Consider the following 20,041-nt stretch of genomic DNA (forward strand, 5'->3'; position numbering starts at 1 on the left):
GGACTGGAGTCTCTACCTCCAAAATGGAAGAACCCATTGTCTGAAATTAAATTTGAAATGATGTATTCAAAAGTAAACATTGTACAGGGGTTTTTAGGAGATTTATAATCTCTCTTGGAGCTCACAAGGGAACACAATACGTGCAGGGAAAGTAAAATGGGAACATTTTCTAAAAAGCTGGCTAATTCCATCATCATATTTGAGGGGCATCTTGAAGTTTTGGATAAACAAATACATATGCAAGATATTGGCTGGAATGAAACCTTGTGAAAAAAACTCCTGGAAGCAGATAAAGGATACCATCTATGTAAAACGTTAACTGTAGTTACTATAGAGAATGGAAGTACCTAATAGTAAACCAGGGAGCAATATAATTACAGCCCTTTCTGGTATTTCAGAGCAAGATGTAAGGATAAATCTTAGCTCCATTGAAGTAAATGGGAATTTTGCCATTGACTTCAAAGGAGCTGGGATTTCACCCATAATCCCTAAAGCAACTAGCGAAAAGACACAAGGCAACACAACCCTCTATCTGTTTTTTTCCTTCTGATCTAAGTTTCACCACTGAGAATAGGAGGAAAAACTTGGCAGAACTTTGTTAAATCTTTTAAGAAGAAAAAATCCAGGTGGAACACAAAAAACAATTCAAGAAAATATTACTTCTCTTATTTAAATGGGACTAGTGGAGTGACGTGAGTACAAAACTGGAGTTAAGAGAGTGGAGAATGAGGCCTTTAGGTTTTAAGGGTTCTACTAAGATCTTGACTACATGATAAAATTGTACTAGGTTAACGTAAAGTGTGATTTTTTTTTTAAGGTGAGATAATTAAACCAGTGCAAAAGGCTGTGTGGACACTCTTATTTCACTTTAATTTGACTTATTTCTGAAACCTGTTCCTGATTAACTTAATCGAGTGTATGTCTATGCTACAGAGACTATACAACCTAGCTATGTTGGCAAAGGGCCCTAGTGTAGACACAGCCTATACCAACAGGAGTTTTTCCTTTCGGTGTAGGAACGCCAATACAACCTCCCTGAATGACGTTAACTATGTTGCATTCTTCCATCGACACAACTGCATCTATACTGGGGGTTTTCTCGACATAATTATGTGCATCAACGGTGCATGTTTTTTCACACCCCTGACTGATGTAGCAATGCCGCTGTAACTTTTCAGTGTAGACCACACCCTTGGCTAAACTAAGCCTCGTTAAACTGAAATAGGAGTGGCTACACAGCCTTTTTCACCAGTATAACTCTGTAGGTTCAAAATCACACTTTACGTTAAATCTGTGTGTAGACATGGCCTCAGTCTTTAGACAAAGTAATAATGGAGACTTCTCATGGCAGAAATGCCCATAGTGAAATTTGTACATGAATGTGATCTAATAAAAGACAAATTGTGTATGAATTTACTCACTGTTTTCAATTTGGTTGCTCATTTTGAATTTAATTTCACTGAAATCTGACTGTCCTGCCCAGAATCACAATGAGATTATTATTCATAATTTTATCTATTTCTATGCCATTTCGTAGAATCATAGAATATTAGGGTTGGAAGAGACCTCAGGAGGTCATCTAGTCCAACGCCCTGCCCAAAGCAGCACCAATCCCAACTAAATCATCCCAGCCAGGGCTTAGTCAAGCTGGGCCTTAAAAACCTGTAAGGATGGAGATTCCACCACCTCCTTAGGTAACCCATTCCAGTGCTTCACCACCCTCCTCGTGAAATAGTTTTTCCTAATATCCAACCTAGACCTCCTGCACTGCAACTTGAGACCATTGTTTCTTGTTCTGTCATCTGTCACCATTGAGAACAGCCTAGCTCCATCCTCTTTGGAACCCCGCTTCAGATAGTTGAAGGCTGCTATCAAATCCCCCATCACTCTTCTCTTCTTCAAAGTAAATAAGCCCAGTTCCCTCAGCCTCTCCTTGTAAGTCATGTGCCCCAGCCCCCTAATCATTTTCACTGCCTTCCACTGGGCTCTCCAGTTTGTCCACATCCTTTCTCTAGTGGGAGCCAAACTCGATGCAATACTCCAGATGTGGCCTCACCAGTGCCAAACAGAGGGGAATAATCACTTCCCTTGATCTGCGGGCAGTGCTCCTACTAATGCAGCCCAATATGCCGTTAGCCTTCTTGGCAACAAGGGCGCGCTGTTGACTCATATCCAGCTTCCCGTCCACTGTAATCCCCAGGTCCTTTCCTGCAGAACTGCCGCTTAGCCAGTCAGTCCCCAGCCTGTAGCAGTGCATGGGATTCTTCTGTCCTAAGTGCAGGACTCTGCACTTGCCCTTGTTGAACCTCCTCAGATTTCTTTTAGCCCAATCCTCCAATTTGTCTAGGTCACTCTGGAGCCTTTCCCAACTCTCCAGCATATCTACCTCTCTCCCAATCTTAGTGTCATCCGCAAACTTGCTGAGGGTGCAATCCATTCCATTATCCAGATCATTAATGAAAATGTTCAACAAAACTGGCCCCAGAACCAATCCCTGGGGCACTCCGCTTGACAGCAGCTGCCAACTAGACATCGAGCCATTGATCACTACCAGCTGAGCCTAATGATTAGCCAGCTTTCTATCCACCTTATAGTCCATTCATCCAATCCATACTTTTTTAACTTACTGGCAAGAATACTGTGGGAGCCCGTATCAAAAGCTTTGCTAAAGTCAAGATATATCACATCCACCGCTTTCCCCATATCCAAAGAGCCAGTTATCTCATCACAGAAGGCAATCAGGTTAATCAAGCATGACTTGCCCTTGGTGAATCCTGTTGTCTGTTCCTGATCACCTTCCTCTCCTCCAAGTGCTTCAAAATGACTTCCTTAAGGACCTGCTCCATGATTTTTTCAGGGACTGAGGTGAGGCTGACCAGTCTGTAGTTCCCTGGATTCTCCTTCTTCCCTTTTTTAAAGATGGGCACTACATTTGGCTTTTCCTGTGGTCCAGGACCTCCCCTGATTACCACGAGTTTTCAAAGATTATGGCCAATGGCTCTGCAATCACATCATCCAACTCCCTCAGCACCCTCTGATGCATTAGATCCGGACCCATGAGCTTGTGCATGTCCAGCTTTTCTAAATAGTCCTTAACCTGTTCTTTCACCACTGAGGGCTGCTCATCTCCTCCCCATACTGTGCTGCCCAGTGCAACAGTCTGGGAGCTGACCTTGTCTGTGAAAACGGAGACAAAAAAAAGCATTGAGTACTTCAACTTTTTCCACATCATCTGTCACTAGGTTGCCTTCCCCATTCAGGAAGGGTCCCACACTTTTCCTGACCTTCTTATTACTAGCATACATATAGAAACCCTTCTTGTTACCTTTCACATCCCTTGCTAGCTGCAACTCTGTGTTTTGGCCTTCCTGATTACACCCCTGCATGCTCGAGCAATATTTTTATACTCCTCCCTAGTCATCTGTCCAAGTTTCCACTTCTTGTAAGCTTCCTTTTTGTGTTTAAGCTCACTGAAGATTTCTCTGTTAAGCCAAGCTCGTCGCCTGTCATATTTGCTGTTCTTTCTGCACATTGGGATGGTTTGTTCCTGCGTCCTCAACAAGGCTTCTTTAAAATACAGCCAGCTCTCCTGACTGTATTGTACAGTCTAGCACCCAGTTAAAGAATTGAGCTTTGAATTGTTGTTTGGGGTCTCTTATGGGATTATCCTGTGCCTCGTAATCAAAATGTCTTCTTCTTTGGTGACTCTTGTATTCTTGAATGGGTGGGGAAATAGCTTCAGTGTGAAGTTCCTCTGCCAACTTCTGTGCACTCTTCAGAATGTTTTGAAATCCCTCATCTGACCGATAAGACTGTCGGTATGACTTTGGCTTTGTCCAGTTGTTCCATTGCTCCAGATATATCAAGGTCATCACCTTGGAATCTCTTGCTTACAGCATTTATTTCAAACAGTATGTCATGCCACAACACTAAGCCACACAGAAATTTGAAGTTATGTATGTTTCTGGTGATTCCATTTCCCTCTGCCACTGTTCTCCCACAAACAGTTCCTGTCATAGCATTATCCTCCATAATGGCAACTATGGCATCATCTATCTTCCCAATTTGGTGTTTGATAGGCTTTATCGCCTCCATTCGACTGTCCCATCATGTGGCACTCAGTGGGTTCAGTGTCAGAGAGGATGTTCCCAGATGTTGCTTCAAAATTTGCCATCGATGAGTTGGTGCAGAGAAAAATACATAGATGCTTAGAATTACGTTAAAAAATTCAGCAGCCTCACTAGAAGCTGATGCTGCATCACTGACCACCAAGTTCAATGAATGAGAACTGCATGGGACAAAAAAAGCTCGAGGGTTTAACTCTCGGATCCGTGTCTGCGCTCCTCTTTTCTTTCCTCTCATGTTGGCACCATTATCGTAGCCCTGACCTCTCATGTCAGCTATCGCAATTCCCGTATCTTCCAGCTTTTTAAGAAGCACATTTGTCATACCAGCTCCTGTACTATCATCAATGTCAATAAATTCTAGAAAATGCTCTCTGACAGTCACCATTGCAGGGACATTTTCACTAGGTTCTGTTGTTGTTACAAAACGCACCATTAAAGTCATTTGTTCCATATGGCTGATGTCAGTTGTGCATAAAATCATAGAATATCAGGGTTGGAAGGGACCTCAGGAGGTCATCTAGTCCAACCCCCTTCTCAAAGCAGGACCGATCCCAGAATAACAAAGTTATATCTTGCTGACTTCAGATCTGCCACAATCTTCTGTTTGACTTTTGTTGCCAGTAACTGTATGATCTCATTTTGAATTGTTTTTCCAAGGTAGTGGTGTGTGTACATTTCTTGGGTGGTGACTCTTCTTAGATGCTCCTGCAGTACAGCATCAAACTCAGCCTGGCACATGATGGCATATATTACATTGGTAGATGTACAGGTGAACGAGCCTCTGATAGTGTGGCTGATGTGATTAGGCCCTATGATGGTGTCCCCTGATTGCCAGATTGACAGCGCCAGAAGAGTACCCAGAAGTCACCTACTACAGGACGGGCCCAACAAAGAAAATAACAGAACGCCACTAGCCATCACCTTCAGCCCCCAACTAAAACCTCTCCAACGCATCATCAAGGATCTACAACCTATCCTGGAGGACGACCCATCACTCTCACAGATCTTGGGAGACAGGCCAGTCCTTGCTTACAGACAGCCCCCCAACCTGAAGCAAATACTCACCAGCAACCACACCACAGAACCACTAACCCAGGAACCTATCCTTGCAACAAAGCCCGTTGCCAGCTGTGTCCACATATCTATTCAGCGGACACCATCATAGGGCCTAATCACATCAGCCACACTATCAGAGGCTCGTTCACCTGCACATCTACCATTGTGATATATGCCATCATGTGCTAGCAATGCCCTTCTGCCATGTACATTGGTCAAACTGGACAGTCTCTACGTAAAAAAATAAATGGACACAAATCAGACGTCAAGAATTATAACATTCAAAAACCAGTTCGAGAACACTTCAATCTCTTTGGTCACTTGATTACAGACCTAAAAGTGGCAATTCTTTAACAAAAAGACTTCAAAAAAGAGACTCCAACGAGAGACTGCTGAATTGGAATTAATTTGCAAACTGGATACAATTAACTTAGGCTTGAATAGAGACTGGGAGTGGATGGGTCATTACACAAAGTAAAACTATTTCCCCATGTTTATTCCCCCCTCCACCCCCCAACTGGCCCATCTTGATTATCACTACAAAAGTTCCTCCCCCTCCCCTTCCCCCCCTCCCGCCCGCTCTCCTGCTGGTAATAGCTCACCTTAAGTGAGCACTCTGGTTACAGTGTGCATGGTAACACCCATTGTTTCATGTTCTCTATGTATATAAATCTCCCCACTGTATTTTCCACTGAACGCATCCGAGGAAGTGAGCTGTTGCTCACGAAAGCTTATGCTCAGATAAATTTGATAGTCTCTAAGGTGCCACAAGTACTCCTTTTCTTTTTGAGAATACAGACTAACACGGCTGCTACTCTGAAACCTGTCATAATTAATCTGTGGAATTCATTGCCACAAGATGGCACTGATAGAAAGAATTTAGTAGGGTTTTTAAAAATCGGTATTCCATACATGAGAACATCTGCAATTAGATAATCTACAAAAAAAATAAAAAAACCTCTTTTAAGGCACATAAACCCTTATGTTTTTCAGAAGGGATATAAAAGCTCATAGCACAAGCCAGCCACTAAGTGAATGGGGGATGAGAAAGAAACTTCCCCAATGGGCACGTTATTCCATAATTATCCACTATGGGTTTCTTACTCCTTCCTCTGAAGCATCTGGTACTGGCCACAGGCAAAGATAGGATATGGGGTAAACAGACTCCTTGTTTGACCGGGCATGGAATTCATACATTCCTATACATAAATTTAATCTGAGAATCCCTATGGAGTTGGGGAATGATGCCCTTGATAGGAGCCATTCCTTTCATCTGCAGACCCCACCAGGGAGGGCCTTCTGTTGGGTCAGAAAGTAGAGGGAAGAATGCTCTGAATCTGACACACACTTTTGTGTCTCTTCTTCCCAGAATCATTAGCTTTCCCTGAGTAAAGAATACAAAATCTGGCCTGAGGTATATTTTGACTGTATTAAATTAATGCAGGCTACGTCTTCTGGCCAATCATAACACTTCTAAATTCCCATGGCTGTGAACTAATGTCTGTGTAACATAGGGTCTGCCTTATGCTTTAAAGGTACAATACAGAGTTCAAATCCTATTGGGAGCTGTGTTTTTAATATTTTTAAACTCCCCTCTTTCCTGTCAGTGCCGTATAGCTCACTGCATTTTCACCATTTAATTATCTGTTCCATGCCAAAATACTCTGGACTAAATTATGGCAGCTTCAGATCAGGTGCATTAGGGAATGGGGTGCAAGGAAGGGGGAGTTGGTTGGATGAGGGGAAGGATGCTCTCTAGTGGTTAGGACACTAAGCTAGGACAGGGGAGACATGGCTTCAATCCCCTACTCTACTAGGAACTTCGGCCTTTGGCAAGTCACTTAGTCTCTCTATGTCTCAGTTCCCCATTTGCAACATGGGGCTAATAGCATTTCGCTATTTCACAGAGGTATTGTGAGACTAAATATATACATTAAAGACTATAAGCTAGATTCCATCCTGAAGGGAGTTATATGGGTACTTCAGATAGACAGAGCACTGATAGTCTATTGCTGACAGCTGCATAGAAAGCAGCCCTTATACTGCTGCCTTGTGCTCCCTTCCCACAAGGGAGCTACTGCTAGTGCTAGCAGCATTGCTCAATGTCCTGTGGGTCATGTCCAGATGAGGTGATGGAGTGACCATGGCTAAGCTCACCCCTCCACACAAGAGCTGCTGTGCTGTGCTTGGGGGAGTACAAGCCACACTGTTTACAAACAAGTAGCAAGGGCCACTGGTGCGTATATCTGCCCCAATGTTGCTGAAGGTACTGTTCCTTCCTCTGGTGGAGAGACCTCAATATCAATACCAACAGAGAAATGATAGTTATAAAATTATCACTTTTTAAAAATATTAGGTCATTGCAAACCTGTTTGTACCTTTACTGGGTATTATTAAGATATAGCTACAAGTATGTTATAGCCAGGGTGCTTGAGAATATAACAAAACCTGTGTATGTTTTAGTTAATTATGTTACAAAATGTTCAGGCTGATTAAAGAAATTGCAGGAGGTTTCTACTTTCTATCTCCCAAGGACGAGCAAATATAAGGAAGATAACCCCTTCTTAGCCATAAAACCATGTTGATTACCCCAAAGAGTGTTATACAAACTCCAGAAAGCTGCATTTTAAACTTTACCTTACTTTAATTTTTACTCTGTTTTCTTTTGTGCTGTGTTTAAAGATGTGTTGGTTTTTGAAATTTTTACTTTGTACAAAATATCTAATAGAAGTTTAATTGCTATAACAAACAGATTGTAACTTTAAGGAGCGTGGGTCAATAGACAAACAAACCAAAAGAGTGTCTTATCTAGGCCAGGTTTCAGAGTAGCAGCCGTGTTAGTCTGTATTCGCAAAAAGAAAAGGAGTACTTGTGGGCACCTTAGAGACTAACCAATTTATTTGAGCATAAGCTTTCGTGAGCTACAGCTCACTTCATCGGATGCATTCAGTGGACAGTCCACTGAATGCATCCGATAAATTTGTTAGTCTCTAAGGTGCCACAAGTACTCCTTTTCTTTTTATCTAGGCCAGCGCACCTCCCTTTATATAAGATACCAGTGTGGGACAAATGTAATCCTTATCTCAAGAAAACAAGCCATGTAAAACATTCATGTTTTTGGAAAAAACCTGACTATGTGCAAAAAAAAAAATATGTGAGGATGTTCCTTATGCAGGGTACCTCAAAAAGGAATGTAGGAATGTGTTATCAGAGCAATAAATCCAGGTGTTAAGGTGGGCTATACCACCTCCCCACACACACATTTCTTCCCCTTTCCCCGTCCCCCCCAAATAACCTCTGCTTGTGTCTTTGAAACTCCAGGAAAACATGTTAGCTGGAAATGTTTTAAACGTTTTGTTTCTTAAAAGTTGAAATGGCAAATACCTTTGTGAAATGCTTACTTGCAAATATGTCAGCTTAATGCAAAGCTCCTAATATAATTTCCTAATGTCACTGCTATGTAAAAGATAAAATGCTTTATGTACCAACATTGAATCTACTGAGCTTGCTAAACTTATTACTAATGTAAGAAGCCATTTAGGGATATAATATTTATATTTATTGGGGAATTCATTATTTACTGGCAGTGCTCAAGCAATTCCCTCATCCAAATCAGGAAGACAAGAATCATCTTTCCAAAAATTGCCATATATAATCAACACCTTCTTTAATAACTATTTAAGCTGAAAGAAAAGGAGTACTTGTGGCACCTTAGAGACTAACCAATTTATTTGAGCATAAGCTTTCGTGAGCTACAACTCAATCCGATGAAGTGAGCTGTAGCTCACGAAAGCTTATGCTCAAATAAATTGGTGAGTCTCTAACACAAGTACTCCTTTTCTTTTTGCGAATACAGACTAACACAGCTGCTACTCTGAAACCTGTATTTAAGCTGAAGACTCTCTTTAAGAATGACTTAATTTTAAAAAGACGGTTTTGAGAACTAAAAACTTTGTATAAAGAACAAGAATGTTTAGTGTTTTTGAAAACAGAATTTCATTTCCTGTTGAAGTCTAGTAAAACTAAAGAAATATCTCAGAAATATATTGAATAAAAAGAAGGAGTTAAAACTCTAACTTTAGAGATGTTCTGAGAATCTTCTGCCACAAAGACACAGGAAATGCAATCATCAAGAAAGAATTAAAACTCCAACACATATGTGCATTAACAAACTGCATATTCTAAAGATGAAGAGGCACCTCAAGACAACCCACAATGATACTGAGCCAGTGAAAGAAGGACAGCAATCAACTTGAATTTAAAAAAGCCTGAAAGAGGTGTGTTTTCTTGTAACTTCATGGAACTAGGAAGGAGAAGAGCATAAAAAACTCTCAAGTAAGCTCCCCTCACACACATACTCCCTGCTACTCTGCTCAACGAACACACAGCACTCATCAGTTTATCCTGCCCATCTCTGTAGGCAAACTACCACAGAGAGCTAAGAAAACCAGAGAAGGCTCAGGAAGAAACCAACCCAAGGAAAACCTCCGTAAGACTTCAACATGAATTAGTGAGAGGAAGTTACCTAAGGCCAAGTCTGTACATACCGCGCTGCAGCGATACCAATAGAGCTGAGCCGCTGCAGTGCGTCTGGTGAAGACGCTCTGTGCCGACGGAAGAGAGCTCTCCCTTCAGCCTAATAAAACCACCTCCGCGAGCGGCAGAAGCAGTGTCGCGTATGTCGGTGTCACTTCTGTCACTCCGGGGAGGGGTGGTTCTGATGTGCCTCCGCAGCTGCTACCACTGCAACTGCACTAGCTCAATGAGAGCTAGTGTGAATATGGGTATGCAAACAGGGGAATCACATCCCTAGCTCATAGTATAGACATAGCCTGGAACAGTGGAAGTCATAGCCCTGATTTGGTGACAAGAGAAGCAATTAGTAAGAGCTAGTCTCCCGTTTCTTGTTTTTCTGGGGTAAATATCTCTAGTAATTTTTTAAATAAAATTACTTGGAATACAACAATTTAAAATTACCCCTTTCTATTCCATACTACTCATAGCTACTGCAGGCCATAATGCATCTAGCTGTCTCTGCTTGAACAGTGTTTCTTCTCCTCATCCTCTCCTAAGCATGGCACTGGCTCCAAGAGTTATAAACAAGCACGCTGCACTTAACAAAAAATTTTAAATGTTTGTTGTGAAGAAACAAACTCTCATGCAAAGTATTAACACTCGGAGTGCTGGAACTTTCCAGACTGCCAGCTAAATGAATGCTTAGGAGGGCATTTATGCAACCAAGTTTATTTCTGTTTTTCCCCCAGGAAAATGTATATAAGGGAAGCTTGTATCCAGAAGCTCATTACTGCACAATTGCATCACATAGTATTCGCACACATAGGAAAATAAAATGTATATTTATAAGTCTACATACTTCCATTTGACTCATGTGACTGAGAGGGTTTTGTTTTCTGTTACTGGTTTTTTTAATGCCTTTTCATAGGAATGTTGCTATGGGGGAAAGTAGTACTGCAGTTTTAAACCATCAGATGATTTATACAGTTCTACACATTGGGCTTGAAAATACCTTCCACAAGGCGACTAGTTCCTTCAGTACTGCCTGCCTTATCAGTATATGTTTTTAACATTTCTAATGTAGCTAATGATTTTCATCCTGAATGGTCTCTATTCACTTTTAGACTCTAGTCTCGATCCCACAGTCCTATCTTAGACAAAATTCCCAGGGAATTGAATAGGAGTAAGGACTCCTCTTTATGCACAACTCCCTTCACTCAGCATATGTACGTCTATGTTCATGATTGCTTTATGTACATTAATATATTCTGTAATGTATTTCTTTCAGACACCATTGTTCTCATCGCTTCAATAGCAGTTGTTTCTGCAAAAACTCAGGGTAACATTTTTGCAACATCAGCACTGAGAAGTCTTCGTTTCCTACAGATCCTTCGAATGGTGCGCATGGACCGAAGAGGAGGGACTTGGAAATTATTAGGTTCAGTAGTTTATGCACATAGCAAGGTAACTGTCATGGCAGTTCATTTCATTTAATTCTTCAGTCGGATTCAATAAAACTCTATGAATCAACATCACCTCATATATCTATAAGATTCCAGTGAATACCTAAAACTTCCTAAAGTAATGTTGGCTATGTAATGCATTATCAAAAATACATCTTTTCATGTTCATTCAGGTTTTTGAAAATATGCTAAAAATATTGGCCCTGATTCACCACCAGTTGGATGCTGGTGTAATTCCATTGAAATCAGTGGAGTTACACAAGTGTCAAACTGAACTGGGAAATCAGGCCCATTGTTCAGACTGGCCAGAGAACAAGAATTCTTTTTCATGAAAAAATATGAGATTCCACACTGGAATGAAAATGAAGCCTTTCAAAACCTTTGGCGAAAAAACATGAGAGAGAGAAGAGAGAAAGAGATCCACCCCACAATAGAATAGCCCCGTAGTGGATATTTGACTCCAAAATACAAGACACTACCACATAAGGTAAAAGAGAATCTCTAATTAGCTGCAGTAGCATTAAAGCATAGAATCTCTGGGTGCCAATCACTAGACAGTAGCATATTTGAAAAAATGTCAGAATATGTGACCAGCTAGCAAAGGGAAGGGGTAAGTACACACATTAGCCATTTCATTGCATACTCCCTTCATTTAGACAAAGCTCCTGAGCTCTATACTTGTTTACAATTTTGAGGTCCATGTAGTATAGTTAATGACCATGAAGTCAGTTTGTTGATGCAATCCCAGGCATGAGCTCTTCAGAAAGAGAGAGTGTAAATGAAAGAAAAATATCCCTCTGGCACAACAAATATTAAATGATTTATACTAAGTGAAACAGCTCCAACAGGAAAGACTGAGAAAGAATGACACCGTAGCCCACTGGTTGGGGCCCTCACCTGGGATGTGGGACACCCAGCTTCAAGTCTCTCCTCCAAATCACACTGAGCAGGAGCTTCAGCCTCGGGCTCCCACATCCCAGATAAGTGCCCTAATCACAAGTCTATTGGCTGTTCTGTGTTAGCGCTTTCCCCATCCTGGACCCGAGAAACCTTTTTGATGAATCAGCATTTTCCAACATTCGGTTGAAAAATTCCCAATCACTTCTACTTCTACCCATTGTTTGGAGACAATTTATGTGAACTGAGAAGCATTTGATTTTTAACTGCTAAAATGCCAAAAGAATATGGACTGTTTAATTATTTTTTCTTCAAATGCCACTCCACTCTATGTTTAATCTTTTTAATACAGGTTGATATTTATTTTCTTTTATCTAGGAATTAATCACAGCCTGGTACATAGGATTTTTAGTACTCATCTTTTCCTCTTTCCTTGTCTATCTGGTGGAAAAAGATGCAAATACTCAGTTTTCTACGTATGCAGATGCTCTCTGGTGGGGCACAGTAAGTATAGAATGATCATTTGAACTATTTAACCAATACTGTAGAATATTTTGTATTACATGAATGCACATATTAAAAGATATAAACTTATAGTAGTCCTGAGTATCCTAGTGGTTGTGTCTTGAATGGGCATGTGCATCTGTGAAAAAATGAGTGTGAATGCTACCCTTATATCCTAATTTGATAGCATTTTTACACCCGCTTTACACAGATGTAAAGCCCTGATTCAGCAAGACCTTTAAGCACATGCTTAACTTCAAACTTCAGTGCAGCTGCATTGTTGAAGTCCATGGGACTTGAGAACATGCTTGTGTGCTTCGCTGAAAGGGATAGGATTATTCACGTGCTTAAAAGTAATCATGTGCTTAAGTGCTTTGCCAAACTGGGGATTAAGTAACTATACATGGTATAAGAAAATGGAGAATCAGTTCTAGATGTTTGAGGTTTATTCAGATTTCTCCTTTTTGATCTTGAAATCTGGTTAAAAATCTCACCAGAACAAACTTTCTCACAAGATTCTGAGTTTTTCTGTTTTCAGTGGGAATAGAAATACTATGCAAATAGTGAGATAGATCCTTGGTCCACGCTCAACTGCACTGTTCTGCTCAGACAACTGGAAGGCTGCCCTAATAGGGAAGCTGCTTATTCACCTCCTTTTGGTGTATCCCCCTTCAGGGGATAAAGCAGCACTCCTATTCCCATAGTAGAACACCTTGTGCTCCAGCAATCCCAGCCAGTCAGTGGTGCCATTAGTGTCAACATAACTTAGAGCTTATTTTCCACAGAATGCATAACTTATTTTTCACTGAATGCATCCGATGAAGTGAGCTGTAGCTCACGAAAGTTTATGCTCAAATAAATTGGTTAGTCTCTAAGGTGCCACAAGTACTCCTTTTCTTTTTATAACTTAGAGCATCGCTTAGGCTGACTAAGGGAAGTCTGGGGGGCTGAACCAGCCTCTGGCATGCTCCATGATCAGAGGACTAAAAAGGTAACTTCCCCACCTCGGGTGTTGCGCTGACAGGAGCTCAACCGGACCCAAGTCTTTCTTGTACTTCGACTCACAGACTAGTCAAAACGTGAACTTGCTTAGAGAAACAACGAAAAACAAAATAAACTCCCAGACACTTCTGAACCCAAAAAGAATGTGCATTTGGGGGTTTGTTTACTTTTTGGGTGAAAGGTAGGTTTCCCAAACCTTTTTATTTGAACCAGTTCACTCATTCTTAGGCCACAGGTTACCCCTCCTCCGTAAGGGTTGTATTTTTGAACGATCAGTGAGTAGAATTGTGAGCTGGGAACATGCAGAACCCAAAGTATCTGTTGGTTGCACAGCAACAGTTATAAAAAATACAGAAGTATTTTGCCTGATGAGACTTGTTTTAAAATGTCAAGAAAAAATGTCTCATAAAATATTTAATAATTGATCCTTTAATCCTAATGCAGGTAAGAGTCCAATTGACTTAAAGTTAAACCATCATATCAAACTCTGCTCTCAGTTACACAAATGTAAATTGCTCTGGGTTTACTGCAATGTAACTGAGAGCAGACTGGCCTGAAGTCAGTAAGAGTTTTGACTGCTTCACAATAGCAGGATCAAGTTCGTAGTTGAACAGTGGGGCTTTGACAGAGTCAGGCCTTGACCCTGTAGTCAAATCCACAGATCCAAGCAGATCTGATTGCATGAACAAGAGCTTAATTTTATAATTTGCTTCTCCCCTTCTTGATATTTTAGAAGGAAAAGCCCTGCTAGGGAGCAATCATTTTATAAAATGGTGGCTTAAAATACTTTGCATACAGTGAAAACGAAAATGTGTGACTCATAGGTCAGATAATTTGTGCAAACTGAGAAAACAGGAATTTTTTCTTGCTATCAACAGAAAAACAAATTATAATCAAAAACCTGAAAACAATTTTTTTTACTCTTTAATTAACCTGAATACATTTAAATTCTTAATATATTCAGGGGCATAAAATTACTGAAAATCAGCATGTCCCCCTAATTCATTATTTTTGTTGTTTCCTTCTTAATAATGATAATTTCTGTATTATCTGTAAAACAGTATGTGGGAAATGTAGTCTTGCTTGTTTTGATTGCCAGAATAACCGACATGCAGATTTTTAAAAGGTCAGATCACATGGCATTCTAGGGGGCGTCAACCCTTAGTCTCATTGATTTGTTTATTTGCAACAATTATTCCAATTTACATTCCACTGTATACATCAAGTCCCAGAATGGTTTTGTTATGTTCCCGTTTGAAAAAAAGGGGGGACTAGCCATGAATCATCCTCTGAAGTTCCAGGCTTCTAGAAACACTCATAATGCCTTCTCGTCATACCCAGTATGCTGTAATTAATTGACACTGGCACACTCATTCAATCAAATTATCTAAGGGCCATATCCTGCCATCATTCCATGTGTGATACTCTTATTGAAGTCAATGGGAGTTTTTCACTGAAATCAAAGGCAGGATATGATCTGTTAGTTTAAATACATCTAGATTTCCAATCTGCAACTCTAACATAACATAAATGCCATCAATTGTATTTTTTTATGGCTGGAGCTCCCACAGTTCTGGTTTATGTATGCCAACCAAATTAATAGAGAAGCAAGGTGGGTGAGGTAATATCTTTTATTGGACCAACTTCTGTTGGTGAGAGAGACAAGCTTTTGAACTACGTAGAGCTCTTCTTCAGGACTTCAGGACCTTACCCACCTAGTTTCTCTAATATCCTGGGACCAGCGTGGCTACAACAACAGTGCATACAAACAAGATCAATGGGTGCCATGCAGGGCTCCAACAGCAAGAATACTTGGAGAGGATGGCAAATTAATTAAATAAAATAATTATTTTAATAGACCATATATAATGTGGGAACAGGAAGAGGGAGCATTCCTTGGCTTAAATATTTGTTATTCAAGCCCTTAGCACTTCAGTGCTATACAAAAGTGTGTGCTTTTTGCAATTATCATATATAGTCATTTGTTTTACCTGAAAACATAATTTATTATGGTGTAAAAAAGATACTTGTATAGCTGGCATCTTTTCAGAGTTTCTCTCAGTTATATTGACTTTTCCTTTTCTAATAGTACATTGTAATTACAATAGAATAATGAAATATCTGCAACAACTATGTGAATACCAAATGAATTAATCGTGGATGATATTATTACAATGGATATGAAATACTGATGATAAGTTTCTCATTCAACACTATCAGAACTTGAACAAATTTAATTCTTTCAATTAACCTCATAGTATGTGGAGATTCAAAAGGGAATTATTTATTAAGGAACGTATGAATGCATCTAATTAAAGAACAAACTATTGGAATGTTAATTAAACAGAAAGGAACTCCTATCCTTGGGACTCTTGCTTTAATATGGTTCTGTTTTTTCTTCAGATAAATTCTGTGCTGAGTGATTGCTTTTCTCTCCAGAGGGCTTTCAGGTGTGAAGATTCATAGGGCTCAAAGTTTGTCTAACTTTTTGGGAAGATGGTTACCCTACAATGTCATTAACACGCAGACAACACTAAATCCGACATCTCCTTTTCCACAGCCCTACTGGAGACATCTCCTCATTCTCCAGTTTCTGGCAGAGACAGGAAAATTGATGAAAGCCAGTTGATTTAAGCTCAGTGTTGAAAAAAGAGGTTGATGCTGATTGGCAGGGGGAAGCACTTTGAGGAATTAGCAAAGTCAATAATCATTCTGTCAGTGGAAGACATCTGCAGAGCTTTTGTCAAAATGGGTTAGAAGCCTCGTAGCTGCTCCTGGCTTCCCATATGGCAACAGTCATTTGTCAGGCCAAGAAGCCATTCCTTTTGGAGGTAGACCCCATCACAGGCATGCTAACATTACTATGGGTCACTCTCCCAGAGGCTAGCCTTGACAGCCACTTGAATATTTCAGGTTTCAGAGTAGCAGCCCTGTTAGTCTGTATCTGCAAAAAGAACAGGAGTACTTGTGGCACCTTAGAGACTAACAAATTTATTAGAGCAAATTTATTTCAGCTAGTGTAGTGAATGACTGCCTCCTTTTTAGCTAGCCTGCCTTTCTCTAAGACATCACACCTGGGCTTTGTCCTCAACAATGGAAACAGTCAAGGTACTGCTTACTATCTACGAGCCCTAAATAGCTTACATACCATTTACTTAGGAAACTATTTCACCACCTTTGCCCAGTGATGACCACTGCATTGAGCTGCACTGCTTTTGCCACCTTTCCCAAGAGTGACCTTTGAGAGAACAGCAGGCATTTTCCTTGGAAATTCACTTCTGCCAGACAACTGTCTAAGCCTGAACTTGGCCATATTAGAACATTAAATAAAATAGTTCTTTTTGTCCAAGCTTTTCACTAATCGCAAGCTCTGGAATCCTTGGCATTTAGCCTAGTGTTGTCCATCTTACCCTTTAAAATTAACTTTGTTCTGTTGTGGATGTGAGCCGTTCAGTGTTCCATTTGGAGTTAATAAACCCACTTGGTCCATCGGTGGGTGAAAGTCACTCTACCTGCCTACAGCTGCAGTATTCATTCCTCTATGGAGGGGAAGTACAGGGAGGCAAAATCCCCTTACCACAACCCAGTCCCAGGGTGCAGTAGCAGCCTCTCTCACACTCCTTTGCCATGGGTTTTATTCCAGTCTGCGGGCAGGAATAGAACCACAACCCTTTCGTGCTGGTTTCCTGGGGTACTGGAACACTGTAAATAGGTACCTGTGACCCCTCCTCTGGCCATAGCTCCAAAGTAACTTTTTGTGACAAGGTATGGAGAGCTGGCATGGAGGCCATTTCCCTGGCATGGTGGAAACCCATCCCCCATACAGCCCCTGATACAGAGGTGCTGTCGCAAGACATTCTGCACTGGAATGAATTCTTCCCAGAGTGAGCAACAGGTCTCTTCTGGAAATGATTTCTGTGATCTATTAACTCTGATGGGTATTAAACAATCTTTTCCTGATAGTGTGCCCCACAGTGCAAATCTGTTCCTCATGCTCCATACTTAAGATACTACAAACTTTTGGCTTGTTCTGCCTTTGAGACATCTTAAACTGCATTAGACAGTGGGGCAACATTTGGGATACATACTGTAGTGAGAGGTGGCATGAGTTCAGTGAGAGGTGGTAGCAGCTGATTTACATAGGCAGAGCCTTCCAGCACATCCTGAGCACTGTCATGATCTGTATTTGTGCTACATGGCAGCGACCCTGGTCTCTACAATACAACTTTTTCTGCGTATATACACTGTCTCGGATTACCCTTTCATGTGAAGGGGAGTTCTGAAGAGTGTTTTACAAATGCCATCTTTCTTCACTTATACTATCCTCATACATGTCTGAGCTGATATTACCTGATGATTTGAGCTACTTCTTCTTTCATTAGTGTAACAAGGATAGCTCACTCCAAAGCTGAGTGCTACAACTAGGTGCAGTCAGCTCTGGGCTGAGTCTCATGGAGCCATAATACACGTTTTTACTTGAATTTTGACTTTCCCTATGTAATCTTTGCATTCAGAAAAGCTATAGCCAATGATCAGTGTTGATGTGACAAATTCCTCTGAAGTCATTGGGACACTAAGGCCAGGTCTACACTAAAAACTTCGCTTGACTGAGCCCTGCAGCCATGCTCCTGCCATGTTTCTAGTGAAGAAACACCTCCGGTGCTTTTTTACACAGCCCTGTTGCAGTTAGTTTTTAGTGCATCTTTTCACCCTGTGTGCTTGGAGTTTTATACTGCAACAGATGACTCAGCTCTAATTGTCCAAATGTGTTCATAGAAAATATAACTTCTTTCTGCACTTCCTTTGACCTTGTCCTTATCTATGAACTTATACTTCCTTTTTCATCACTGGAGTATTAAATCTTTGCATTGTAGTCTTTGGCACACGTGTAGTCTGTTGTGCAAATTCCTGCAGTGTACTCCTGATTGTTACACTAAATGAATGGTACAATTACATATGCACAAAAAAAAGACAATGCCATCTGCATGATTTCCACCTGCTCAGATCCACTTCTAACATCTTCATAGTCAGAGAACGCATAAATCTTGATGGGGGCGGGGGACGCTGCCCCAGGCATTGCCTCTGGGCTGAGGAGCAGTAGCAGAACGAGAAGTGCCAGGGCTGTGGCAAGCGAGCGCCTCAGGGAGCATGTCATGGCAGCCAGGCTCCACAGGCAGGGTCCGCTCCAGAATGCATCACCAGCTGGCACCAGGCTCCTTTGCGGGAGAGGCCCAAGTCTTACACCAATAAACTAAAAACCAGCAGGATCTTATCAAAGGGGAAACGGCAAAATGCCACATTTATTGTGAATACAGAAAGAATCATAGTAAGCAGTTAGTTATAGCTATAACATTCCATTCAATTTCATATTTATTCACACATTCATTCATACACACACACACACAGAGGTTCTGCAAGGTTGTTATCATAGTTACCAGCCTTAGAGTTGCTCATGCCAAGCCACTGGCCAGGTGGCCTGGACATGAGGAGGGAGCAGGGCCTTGTCAGATGCTCATCTGATGCTCCTGGAAGTTGGTTTGCAGAATCAGACCCCAAAGTTCTCACTTTCCAGACTCCATTTTTATAGGAATTTCTTCCTATGCCAGTCTATAGGAATTGCTTCATCATGCTGTTGCTGAATCAGTCAGCAGATGGCACATTCCTGACGGCTCCGTGCTGCCAGATGTTATCTTGTTGTGCAGTTCTCCCATTCTTGAAGCTGTTGGGTGGATTCCAGTCCTGGGGCTCCTCTGGTTATTTCCACTTGACACCTTCTTCAGCCGATGGACACTGCATTCTTAGGTTGGCACCTCCCTGATCATTCAGTTATTATCCACACCAAGCATCCATCCACATACATCCTCTATCTCTATTTTAATCACAATTGTTAACAAAATGAGATGAATACAACAAAAAGGCGGGGAGTCTCTGGGTGCTGTTTCTGTTGTTACAGAGTATTGCTTTGAGTCTCTCTCTGTGTGAGTAGTTGTTACAAAAAATTGCTTTGAGAACAGACTCTGTCTTAGAATGTACTATCACAATTAGCAGCTTGCAAGTTTCACACAGAGAGGGAGAGAAACAGTACCAAAAACCAAGAGACCTCTTAATTAGTAATACCCTGGAATTTAAACTATGGGGAATCAAACTCATTTGTGATTTTAATACAGAACTTCTTTAATATGATCCAACATAATCCCCCTTTTGACACTAAGATTTATAATCGACAGTGTCATTTTCTATTCAAGAGAAGGTACTGTGAGGCAATTTGAGTTTGTGATTCCAATTCATCCCACATACGTGATTCCAATACATCCCACATACATGATCCTAGTGATGTATCTTTACTACAAAGTTCTGGGGCAACAGGCAAGATGAGGCACACCCACTTTTGAGGAGTCCATTCAGTACAACCTCTAGTGTCCACTAGCTTCTCTCCCTCCCCAGCCCACTGGCTCGAGGTCCAGGGTAGCCAGAAGG

The 20,041-nt window shown here is 41.1% G+C and overlaps 1 protein-coding gene across 2 annotated transcripts in view; it reads left to right on the forward strand.

Moving 5' to 3' along the window:
• KCNQ5 (potassium voltage-gated channel subfamily Q member 5) overlaps positions 1-20,041 on the forward strand; it is a 515,927-nt gene that overhangs the window by 437,579 nt on the left and 58,307 nt on the right. For both annotated transcript variants that reach the window (XM_074947984.1, XM_074947985.1), the window contains exons 4-5: positions 10,987-11,162; positions 12,437-12,562. In XM_074947984.1, the coding sequence (XP_074804085.1) occupies positions 10,987-11,162; positions 12,437-12,562 (302 nt within the window). The remainder of the gene's footprint in view (positions 1-10,986; positions 11,163-12,436; positions 12,563-20,041) is intronic.

This window comes from Natator depressus, chromosome 3 (assembly GCF_965152275.1).
Source record: "Natator depressus isolate rNatDep1 chromosome 3, rNatDep2.hap1, whole genome shotgun sequence".
Classification (NCBI taxonomy): Eukaryota; Metazoa; Chordata; order Testudines; family Cheloniidae; genus Natator; species Natator depressus.